At 41.1% G+C, this 12,601-nt stretch overlaps 1 protein-coding gene across 2 annotated transcripts in view; it reads right to left on the reverse strand.

Moving 5' to 3' along the window:
• ELAPOR2 (endosome-lysosome associated apoptosis and autophagy regulator family member 2) overlaps positions 1 to 12,601 on the reverse strand; it is a 449,018-nt gene that overhangs the window by 198,782 nt on the left and 237,635 nt on the right. For both annotated transcript variants that reach the window (XM_085652909.1, XM_085652910.1), the window contains exons 8-9: positions 5,494 to 5,582; positions 2,507 to 2,687 (exon numbers count right to left, since the gene is read on the reverse strand). In XM_085652909.1, coding sequence (XP_085509035.1) covers positions 2,507 to 2,687; positions 5,494 to 5,582 — 270 coding nt within the window. The remainder of the gene's footprint in view (positions 1 to 2,506; positions 2,688 to 5,493; positions 5,583 to 12,601) is intronic.

Genomic DNA, 12,601 nt, shown 5'->3' on the forward strand with positions numbered 1-12,601 from the left:
TTATTTAATTAATTGACTTTATGCTGCTATGTATATTTATATGTGACCACTTGCAATATTATTGTAGGGTTTTAATTATTCAACAGTACGTTTATTAAACTATACTGCATTATTAGTACACAGGTAAGTGCACAAAATTCTTTACTGGTCACAAAAATACTGGTTACATACTGCAGCCACTTTATTGCGACCGGTAGTTCAGAAATTTGGTCCTGAATTATTAGCTATAGGGCTACTAATATACAGTAGACAGATCATTACGAACGGCTTGCAATTTATGTATACCGGTGTATCATGATTATTTTCCTAAAGCAGCTATTTTTTATGGATCTATTTCCTTGATTGAAGTTTGGAAACAATGTTTGCATTTTAAATGATGCGATTGTGTTAGAATCTAAATGCTTGCTATTGGTATTAGTAGAAATTTCTACTTAGGAAAGAAATTAACTTAACTTCCTGCTCAATGGGGGGGAAGAACCAAACTCCCAGAATGCTTAAGGGTTCTACAACCTATCATTGGGAACCATGGCTGCTCAAATTGTACATGCCCTTAAATCTCCATGTTAGAGCCTTTTAAGTCACCAGAGGGCGGACCAGAATCAACCAAAAAGATGCAAACACAAAGATGCCTCAGATTAAAATATAGGTTTACAATCACAGGCTGTAGGACAACACTGGCAAAGACTGGTTAATGGAATAGAGTGCAAATATGTTAGATGTCTGGGTGGGCCATCGTGTTAGGAGAAGCACTCTCTGTAATTTGAGAGCATGTTAATTGAAAGTTCTGTTGAAATTAGAACTAGGAGAAGAGATAACTTTATTATTATGCTGACAGGTGTGTGAAGTTATCCATCTTCGGACATCTAGAGGAAGTGCAGAAAAAATCTCTGACTCTAAAAAAATACCAGAAGAATGTTAAATAATGCTAATATCTACTGTGGTCAATGGGGAAATTACAAATTGCCAATAACATCACACCATGTTGGAGGCCCCACTCTCCCTTCTAAGAATTTCGGTGCAACTTTTGAATCCACATCAATTTCACTTTATCCTCAACCAAATACATATTTCAGTCTTTGTAAAACAACTCCATTTGGTTAGGAAATGCTCACAGAAGAGAAGCCAACTAGTATATACTTGAAATAAAAAAGGTCTAAAGTTGTAGTTTGACAGGAAATTTCTTTTTGTAATGTAAATTGTCTGCTTGTGTTTTTTATCGTAATGTTGGTCATTTTTCTTTTTAATTGTATTACTTAATTTCTCTTTATCCTACTTTCAACTCTGATTTATTTTCTTTTTGGTTTATTCTTGTTGTATTGCTGTAGCTTTATTTTATAAATATGAAACAAATTGTATTAAACATCCTTGGATCATAAGTCCTGAAGAGTCCACACTAAGCTGCACCAGGCACAGATTTTCATTTGGACTTCTGGTGAAGTCATATAACACTGCTATCATATTCTACTTTTTTGCTTAGTTGAGTTCTCCATGGAGGGGAATTTAGAACGGGGGAAGATAACCTCCTGTGCAAACACACTTTTGTTTCTCCAAAGATAAAATATTTCCAGTGGAGAAACCCCTTCCCCTTCATCCCCACAAATCTGAGGGTGATTCATTCCCCTTCCCACCCTGGTAAGGGATTTACATCAGCACTGTACTCGAGTAAAAATCTATGCTTTTCAGGCACGAAAGGGCAATAAGAGACATTTGTGAATGTCCAAAAATGTATATGTTTGTAGGCATTCCCAAACTTTGAAGGCTAAGCACACACTGGAACACCTTGAACGCTCATATTCCTACCACTTAAATGATACTTACAGGGGTGGCAAGTCCTCATTCATGGTGGAGATCTCTACATCCATATCCGCAAATGGCCTAACACGTAAACAGAATTTTACAACCAAATTTACCTTTGTAAATAGCATCCAATATTAATGTCAGATGATATTCTGACAACATTATGCTGGTAACACACCATCTGATGCTCATGTTGGTTGATGGTCTTACCATACCAAATAAAATAAGACTCTCGAGTCCAAAATGGGAACAGCTGCACTCCTGTTACTATAAGGGAAATTAAGCCTTGTGCTGTAACCTGTACTGTATTTTTCAAATCAGAAAATTGAAGCTATGTATTGCATATAGACAGAAAGAAAATTTCTCCCAATCCCCTAAATTAACTTTCGGAATGGTCATGTCCGTAACCTATTCCTCTTATCTTTTAATACTTCCAATCACAACCTACATTTTTCTTCATTTCTCATCCAAAGTAAGTCTGTTATATAACTGTACAAGGTCTATAAATCTACAAAGCAGTAAAAAATTCTCTAGCTAGGCTATTTTTCCTGAATAACATATGGTTTTAAGAAGCGCTTTTTTAAATCAGGAATGTGAAGAAAATAGAAATTTAACATAAAAGCAACAGAGGTCAAATGAATGTACACTATTTGTTTCCAGTAATTAATTAAAATAATTAAAAAGATTTGTTAGATGAAAAACCTTATACCGTGAATGCCATCAGAGAATGATCCTTGTGGACAGGGAGAGCAAGATGAAGTCCTGTTGCTGTAAAAGCCAGGGTTGCAGGGTGGACAATCCGTCTTCTGCCCTGAGGGTGGGAGCTTTATTGCACTGGGAAGGTCTTCTCTGCAAAATTTTGGCTCTATCCATTTATATGTTATTTGAGTCTGTAAGAAACATAGCCAGCTATTAGGTTATATGATTAACTCCTTAGCAAATACATTTGCCCACACTCTACTTGTATACAGGGACACAGCTGACAATCCTTAAAAGCTGGTATTTAAAAGCGAGTTAGAGAAAGGTTGCAGTTCAAAGTTAACAAGATCCAAGTATAGGAAGCAAACACATGCGGTGATGCCTCTCGGATAGTGCTTTCTAAAACACCTATATGAGAGGAATTGTACAGGTCAGGTGATCTCAAATCTCTCCAGTCTATCAGTGTGGGATTACTATGAAGGCTGAAGGTTAAAATTCTACTACCTGTCCAGGAAATGAACAATGTCTTGTAATCAGCACTTTCAATCTATTCTTATAGAAGTGTACGGCAAATAAATTAACAGTGACTGGAAAAAAACAGGTTGAATGCATAGAAAGTCTTTACAAAGAGAAGTGCAATGGCCTTCATAGTAATAAAAAAAATATACGGTAATGAAATGCAAACACTTTGACAAAACCTAAAAAGCTAGAAAACAATAACCAAGAAGAGAATGATAAACGTCTTCCAGAAACAAAAGAGAGTGAAAAGGTAAATGAAATTTGGAATAGATAAAACCTATACCAAAGTTCATACAATCATGAAACATGGGTGAAAAGAGGATAGCCAGAAAATGAAGAGGATATTAGTAAACCTTATGCGGAGGGATTAGGGAGCTAGAGGCGTTATTAAACACAAAGGTTCCACATATTAAGTCATGGGCGAGATGCATGGAATGGAGAGGTAGATGTAATCCTACAAGCTCACACAGGAGTCCTTATAGTATAGATGTATTGGTATTTATTTAGCACAAACCTAGTTAGAAAGCAAAGGAGCGCTGTACATTACTTGGGGGATGGGAGACAACCTGCAAGATTGTGCACATTTAGTTGGGATTACACAAATACAATTTATAATTTACCATTTCACATTTTCTAGGCACTGGGAGGTGAAGTGATTTGCCCAGAATTACACATAGTGGTGTCAAATTCTGGGATAAAACCTGGATATCCAGGTTCTAAAGTCAGCAGCGATAATCACTAGGTCACATCTCCTCCCATAATATGATTAAATTCAGAGAAATATTTTAACTTCTTAGAATGTATTGATCCCAGAGAATTCTTCAGAAACATCTGGAACAGGTTTGAGTTTCAGTAACTGTTTAATAAGAACATCCAAATAAGATTTAGAGCTACAGTACTAATACATTTTTAGAAGACTTTTGACTGGAAAGGGGAACAAGGCAGGGTATTCCACTTCGAGTCCATAAGTATAAAGTTTGTAAGCACGAGAAAAGTCCAGTTGCTAGAAGCAGCAAACCTGTCAGGACAACGATTTGTGAGCAAATGGCATACCCCGGTGAGATAACCTTAAGTATAAGTATAATAAATTATAAAAACACTTGAAAGCACTTCTGAAGTTACAATTTATGAGATTAATTTGGAAAAGGTGTAAGTAAACCTGCTATGGAGAGAATGAGAAATTTAAATATGTAGGAGTGATAAATACACCTTGCCAAACAAACTAGTCCCCTGCTTCATTTAGATGTGGGCAAAAAGACTGATTGACCACAACTGGAGTTTGCCCTGGTAGCCAATCAAAGGCAGCAAAATCTCCCCACAGGGTTGCTGTCTTTCATGTATCTAAAGGTCAACTCTATTTAGGGTAGTCTTCCTGATGAATATTTTCCCTGCCTGGCTCGCAGGTAGTAAATAACTGTCCTCACGTGCAGGGAGAAAACTCTGCATACTAGGGCCATTTGTTTTTCTCAACTAAATACCCCCTTTGCCAGATTGTTTGCGAAAAATAATCAGTGACTGCAGAGCAAGCCAAAACATAGATCTGACTTTGCATTCATTGCTCACTTAAGTGCTGCCACTGTACTAACAGCAGTGGCTCCTCCTCAATGGCGTTGGAGCGTCGCCCCACTGCGTGGCTCAGAGCCAAGTGAAAAATAAAAGGATGTTGTAGCATCGTTTTATTTTTCATTGCTGGCTGTGAACCAGCACTTTAGGGAAGGATGGGGCTAAGGTAAGGGAGGGGGATGAGGAGTGCCATGTGCGCATATGTGTTTTGGTCAGCCGTCTCAGGCCGACCAAAACACACATGCGCACTTAGGTTTCACTAGCCCGGCTGCATTAAGCAGCCAGGCTGGAGAAACCCCACAGACTCCCCGACCTGAGCTTCTTTTCAGCCTGCTCAGGCCAATCTCCGCACTGCTCTCCTAGGAGAGCAGCGCAGTGATTGGATGGGAGTCTGTGACAGAGGCTGCCGGGAAGAGAAGAGGAAATGCGACGCAAGAGGCAAGTCGGCTGTCGGCTTCATGTAAGTTTGGTTTATTTTTTTAATATTTTACTACTAACCTCCCCTCGCAACGCAACCCCTCCCACATTCACTCTACCCGCCCCACTACCCTTTGTTGTGGTAGCTGACAATATGTACCAATATACTCAGATTTCTCTCTTGGCCAATTATAATTTTTTAAGCATACTTAAAGCAGGTTCCTATGTGTGTGCCAAATTATATTTCCTACTCTATATAAGCTATATCAAATGGTGTAGGAGACAACAAAAGCCATTATGTTTTATTTAAGACATGTTAAGTTCAAAGTGAACCTTCTCCACCTACGTGGACAGAATCTGTTTAGCATTTTTCCTTCACAATTATGTGCCTGCTTCCATACCGAAAGGGCTACAATCTGATACCAAGTGGTATCTGCAGGATAATATTTGTAATGTTTAAAAGGCATAAAAGAAGTGAGGGGCAGAACTTGACTGTACCTTTCCTTCAGTGTCACATATAGTATGGGTTTGGAAGTAATCCTCCTTTGTGCAAGGGGGACGATCCAAGCACTTCTCTGATCCTTCATCTGAAATTAAATTAGAGCATAAAGTAAGTTTTCTACTTATACCAAGCACTAAAATTAAAAAGCAAAACATTCTATCAAAAGAAATAAAGGAAACAGGGTGTATTCTTCAAAAGAAGATTATACTCCAGGGACTAGGCCCAGATGTACTAAAGCATTTTCTTATAGACACAGAATGAGGAAAACCTTTTGATACATCTGGTACTTATTTTACAAATTTGCCTCATTTACTGGGATTCAAGTGCAGAGACAAGGACCGGAAATGTATTTGACTGAAATACATTCACTCACAATAACCAAATTATCAGCCCATTGTACACTTGTGGGGTTTCCCAGGGGGTGTGTTAGAGGTATAGTTGTTGACCTTTTATAGAAATCCAAGTGTAAGTGCTCCTTAAAGTGTGCCTATTACTCCCAGAAACAAACTAGCATTGGCAACTCCAATGGTTTTCACCTATATAATATCTATTGGCTTTTCCAATGTTTTTTTAATAATGTTGCATGGCAGCGCGGTAGCTGTGCAACACAGCTGAAAGTAACAACAAAATTAGCTGTTAACACTTGCCATGGCATAGCGCTTTTTTTTTCTTACTTTTAGCAAAGTTGCAGAGTGGTCACACTGCTATGCAATATAGTTTAAAAATATTGACAAAGTCAATAGTTCTTGTATAGATGAGACTTATAGGCTTTGTTTACATTTCCTCCACCTCTCCCAGTCTTTTGAGGTGACTTTGTGAGGGCAAAAAACAATACACAGCATCATATAAACCTGTCCACACAATGCAAATATCTTCGAATCTCAGCAATGCAGGCAAAACTGGGTTATTTGAAATCTACAACTGAGGGTAACATGGCACTATTAATGAGACAGACAAGGTGCAACCAAATCAGGCCACTGCTAGTAGTCACGTGGTCCAGTTCAGCCCGGTTAGAAACTTCTCCATTTTATATGCTCACATTTCTGAAGTTGTCTTCTCTCTTAAACACGGTGCCATTTGAAAAACATATGCTTGCATGTCAGTGCAGGATAACATTCTCTGAAACTGCATTTCCACTTCATAGGAACACTATCACAACACCTTAAACATTCAGTACACAGAATAAAGTTCACTGCGCAAATGACATTGCTATTATTGTACATTAGGCGACAGAGGTTTCACATGAGAATACACAATTGTGGTCTGACTGAGACTCTGACATATATAAGAACCACTTCCTTGTTCCTAGATCAGAGGAGCACACTGCTGAGACTGCGAGGTCACTGCATGCCGGACTTCTAGCTCAGCTGATTCCTGTTTACCTCTACGAGGAATGTCCAATTCTACACCAAAACTGGCAGCCTGATGACACTTATCAGCAGGTAATGGGGAGTTAGACCACCCAATAGGGATTTGGCATATCCACTCCCCTTAGTCAAGCTAGAGTAGAATGCGCTAGGTAGGAGTTCACTATTTTACAGTACTTTTATGCAAGCATATAGTCTTTCTGTAATGGCTAAAATGGTTGAATTATTCATCTTCTTCACCATTCTAATAATGTTAATCACATTATTCGGTTTCCTTCTATTAATCATTGCTGCTCACATCTTTTACTCAAGAATCACAATGCTTGAATAAATATTGAAACTGCAAGGTTGTGTATTTCTTGTGTCTCTTTTTGTGTATGCATAAGTGACTGTGTGAAAGGGTTTTAGATTTGTTACCACGATTCCTTAGGGAGTCAGAGTTGTCATGTTCTGAGGCTGCACCTCCATTTGATACCCTGTAAGGTTTGGGGAACAGATGGTGCAATGTGAGCTAGCAGGACTATAGGGTGTGCGCAGAATCAGTCTGACACAATCCTGACGTTTATGTTGTCCAACAAACGCACAGTCTTTACTGGGAAAGTATAAAGCCATACAACATGGCGCCACCAACGTTCTAGCTTGGGTTCTTATTTAATGTTTCCTTTTGTATACCCAAAGAACCCTATTCACCAACTAACCAGAGATATCATCCTCATCCGAGTAGGTAACTCCTATGTATTAGCTGTAGGTTGTTCAAGCTTGAACCTTTCAAAGGGTAATCTCATATTGGTACACTCTCTAAATTCAGAATATTGTGATGGCCGCAGGAGCGGCACTAAACATACCTGAAAACTGCAGACATTCAGTTACTCATAAGCTGCTGCAACATGATCTCACACTTATGGGTAGGGACCTTACCTTTGTGGTTGAGGCTCACAAAGCATTTAGGACAGAGGTGTTCCATTTATTGGTTACATTCCCAGCAGTAAACGAATGTTCAAGATTGTTTCACACTGACGCTACAACTAATGTTCCAAATAACTATACAGTTTATAAAGCACTAGAAATGTCATTAACATACCAAAGACACCAAAATTGATTTGAAGGTGTCCTACCACATACTATAAATGAAGTTAGACTTGGTCCCCTTAGCAATTAATGAGCAACATGGCCAGCTACACACCACATCAAACATATCAAATATGACAGGTCCACAATTATGTTGATTGTACACAAGTCTAGTCAGAATATATAGAAATCTGGCACAGTTCTTTATGTGAACAATGACAATAAATCCTGCGAGGACTGTTTAAGATGCACAACCACAATTGGCCAAATCGGGCATCAGCCCACAAACGATAAATGCAGTTATGGGTAAAGCTCCTATCAGGCAGGAGAAAATTCAGTTATGTATTGCACAAAAAATCCGTGCACTTGAAGCAGTGTCTCCCCACACGGGACCCCTGGAAAAGCACAGGATTCTTACAACATGCTTGCCAATGACGATGGCTCCCCTGGTGGAAGAATGTGCCACTTAGGGCACAGTCTTTGCTGCATTATATACCAGAACTCATGGTACGCCCTCATTACATGTTTTGCCAGAAGTGCTGCAGTGCCATGTTGTAGAAATGATGTAAAAAAAAACAAAATACGAGGGCAGCAGACCAGATTTACAGAGGAGGATTCTAAGGGATAACTACTGTGATGAAAACGAATGTAAATTTATTGTAACACATTTTTACGATCTCGCTGGACTCTCACGGGATCGTGAATAGTAGAAATACTCTCTATTAGTAAAAATGTATATTGTGGTTGTTGTTTTTCAGAGAAGTGTGTAAGATACAAGTACTGTGGTGAGTAGAGGGTTAAATCTTATTTTTTTTCAATGTTATGATCTTGCGAGACTCTAGTGGGATTGTGAAAAGTTGAAAGGAGTTGGTGACCTTCGAATACACTGTAGTATATACACTTGCTTCTCTAGGAAGGAGTATTACTGGAAATGGTGTTTATCAGAGTCTACTATTTATGCCCATCGGCTTGGTAAGAGTTGTGAGTAGCGTTCAGTCTCTTCCCACACCCTACTATGCACGCCTATTATCAGAGAGAGGGGGTCAGTAGGGAGGACAGTCCCTCTCCATTCACAACAACACACACATGTCACTTGAAAGAGGGGTCTCAATGGAGAGGCCAGTCAGTCCCACTATACCCTACTACACACACTCTTCATCTGAGAGAGAGAGAGAGGTCTCAAAGGAGAGGCCAGTCCATCCACACACCCTACTATGCACATTCGTCATCTGGGAGAGAGGGTGAAAAGGACAGGGCAATCCCTCTCCACACCCTGCTACGCACACCCATCATCTGAGAAACAAGTCTGAAAGAAGAAGTCACTTCCTCATCGCACCATACTAAGCACACGTCATCTGAAAGAGAAGTCTGAAAGGAGAGGCCATTCCCTCTCTACATCACATTACGAACACCCATCATTACAGAGAGAAGTGTTAACAGAGAGGTCAGTCCCTCCCCAGAACCTATTAGGTATATCCATCATCTGAGAGAGAGATCTGAAAGAAGAGGTCAGTCCCTCCCCACACACTAGTATGCACACCCATCATTACAGAGATCGGTCTCCACAGAGAAACCGTTCATCCACACACTCTACTACACACACCCGTCATTTGAGAGGGAGGACTGAAAAGAGAGGCCAGTCCCTCTCCACTCACTACTATGCACACCTCCCATCTGAGAGAGAGGTCTCAAAGATGACAGTCCATACACACACTATACTACACACACCAGTCATGTGATAGAGAAGTCCAAAGGAGAGGACAGTTCATGCACACATCCTACTACACACACCCATCATTTGAGAGGGAGTACTAAAAGGAAAGGCCAGTCCCTCTCCACTCACTACTATGCACACCTACCATCTGGGAGAAAGGTCTCAAAGGAAAGGCCAGTCACTCCCCACACCATCCTACGCACACCCATCATTACAGAGAGAGATGTCAACATAGAAGCCAGTCCCTTCCCACATCTGACTAGGCATACCGGTCATCTGAGTACGAGGTCCTGAAAGGAGAGGCGAGTCCTTCCCCACACCCTACAATGTATACTCAACATCTAAGAGAGAGGTCTGATAGGAGAGGCCAGTCTATCCAGACATCCTACTACACACACCCTTCATCTGACAGAGAGGTCTGAAAGAAGAGACTAGCACAGGCACATATTTACTACGCACACCGATCATCTGACAGAGAGGTCGTGAAGAACAGGCCAGTCTATCCACACGCCATATGACAGGAGAGGTATGTCACTCCCCATACACCCTACTATGTACAGCTGTCATCTGAGAGAGAGGTCTGAAAGGAGAGGCCAGTCTATCCACACACCCTATGAAAGAGAGAGAGAGATAGATAGAGATCTCAAAGAAGTGGCTAGTCTATCCACACACCCTACTATGCACACCCATCATTTGAGAGAAAGGTGTGAAAGGAGATGCCAATCCCTCCCCACACCCTACTATGCACATCCGTCATCTGAAAGAGATCTGAAAGGAGAGACTAGTCCCTCACCATACACCCTGCTATGCACACCAGTCATCTGAGAGACCAGTACCACCGGAGAGGTCAGTCCATGCACACAGCCTTCTACATAAATCTGTCCTGTGAAAATGAGGTCTCAAAGGAGAGGACAGTGCATGCACACACACTACTATGCACACCTGTCATTTGAGAGAGACGTCTCAAAGGAGAAGCATGTTCCTCCTCACTCACTATTTCGCAAACCCATCATCTGAGAAAAAGGTCTCAATGGAAAGGCCAGTTGCTCTCCATACACCCTACTACGCACACCCATCATCTGAGAGAGAGGTCTGAAAGGAGAGGACAGTCCCTCCCCACACCCTACAACACAAACCCATCATTTCAGAGTGAGGTCTGTAGTGGAGAGGCCATTCCTTCCCCACACTCTACTACACATATCTGTCATCTGAGAGAGAGGTCTGAAAGGATTACTAGGGACACCCATCATCTAAGAGAGGGGTCTGGCAGGAGAGGCCAGTCACTCCCTACTTACTACTACACTCACCTGTCATCAGGGGTCTCAAAAGAAGAGACTAGTCACTACACAAACACCCTACTATGCACACCTGTCGTCATACAGTGAGATTTCAAAGCAGAGGCACACCTGTCATGTGAGAGAGAGGTCTGAAAGGAGAGGACAGTCCATACACACACTATACTACACACACCAGTCATGTGGGAGAAAGGTTTCCAAGGAGAGGTCAGTTCATGCACACACCCTACTACACACACCCATCATTTGAGAGAGAGATCTGAAAGGAGACGCCAGTCCATCCACCACCCTACCACGCACACCTGTCATCTGACAGAGAGGTTTCAAAATAGGGGCTAGTCCCTTTCCACATCCTAATACGCATATATGTGATCTGACGAACAGTTTTCAGCAGAGAGGGCAATCCCTCCCCACGCCCTACTATACACATCCGTCATCAAAGAGAGGGTCTTAGCGGAGACATCAGTCCTTTCACACACCCTACCATGGTCACCCATCATCTAAGAGAAGTCTCAGCAGAAAGGCCAGTCCCTCCCACACACTACTTTGCACACTGGTCACCCTGAGGAGAGGTGTCAGTGGAGAGGTCAGTCTACCCTTATACACTACTATACGCTCCTGTTATACTCTGGGCAGCTCTGACTGGACAGTCCACTTTCCCCACATACCCTGGTAGTGGGAATTATAAAGTATAAGCAGAGAGGGGTAGAGAAAATCTGTCTGAAGAGAGAGGTCTCCAGAGAGAGGCTTGTGTGTTTGTAAACTCTGCTACTCAGACCTAAGAATGTAGCACTGTTATCCATGAGATATATACTAAATGTTTGAGCTTGCGAGAGTTGGAGAAATATACAGGCATAGTCAGGCGTTTGGGTGTTCCTGCTACCACGAGAGTCTCATGGGTGCCAGTATCCTAAAGAAAAGGGAGCTTTAACATGAAATAATCACATAATCTATCAATAGGGTTGCTTTGACATTAACCTTTGTGTGTTTATAGTGAAAAGTGTTCAGTTACACATAGAACCAGATGCATTCATTGATGTTATTAAGGAAGATCCTGTTCCCTTCCGCAGTGAAGTACCACTCCATCTTGCCTATAGACACCTGGCATATCAAAACGGATATGGTTATGAGATATAGAGCCCATGCCATGGTCACGGAGAAATGCAATAACTGTTCTATTGACATGCTTCTGGGACTTCTCAATCTTAGGACAAAACTTATTTGATCATTGACATATTAGAATATACAAAGGCAGTGTGAGCAAAGAGAGACATCAATTGTGAAAAGGTCTCCTTCATTTGGATTTCAAGCGCAAACCTTGTGATTGCACCTAGTTAATTTCCACCACAGTGCACTATCATCAACTCTGGGTGTTAACAATCCAAAATGCTCTCAACCATTGGTAACAACTGATGCCACTTCATACCTTTATGGTCAATACAGGTAATGTTCAAGTTTTAAAATCCAAGGTTCTTGTTAAAACCACAATTAATAGCATACTCTCTAGCCCAATGGAAGAAGCTGTGCCCCAAAAGCCAGAGGTGAACCATGGCACAGTATGTAGATGTCAGTCACAAGAGAAGTGCTCAGCAGAATTAATAAGCTTCAGAAGAAATATGGACTTACCAGAGAAGAGAAACAATGGGAGGGAGGAAAAAAT

The sequence above is a fragment of the Triturus cristatus genome, chromosome 4_1 (genome assembly GCF_964204655.1).
Source record: "Triturus cristatus chromosome 4_1, aTriCri1.1, whole genome shotgun sequence".
NCBI classification, from domain to species: domain Eukaryota; kingdom Metazoa; phylum Chordata; class Amphibia; order Caudata; family Salamandridae; genus Triturus; species Triturus cristatus.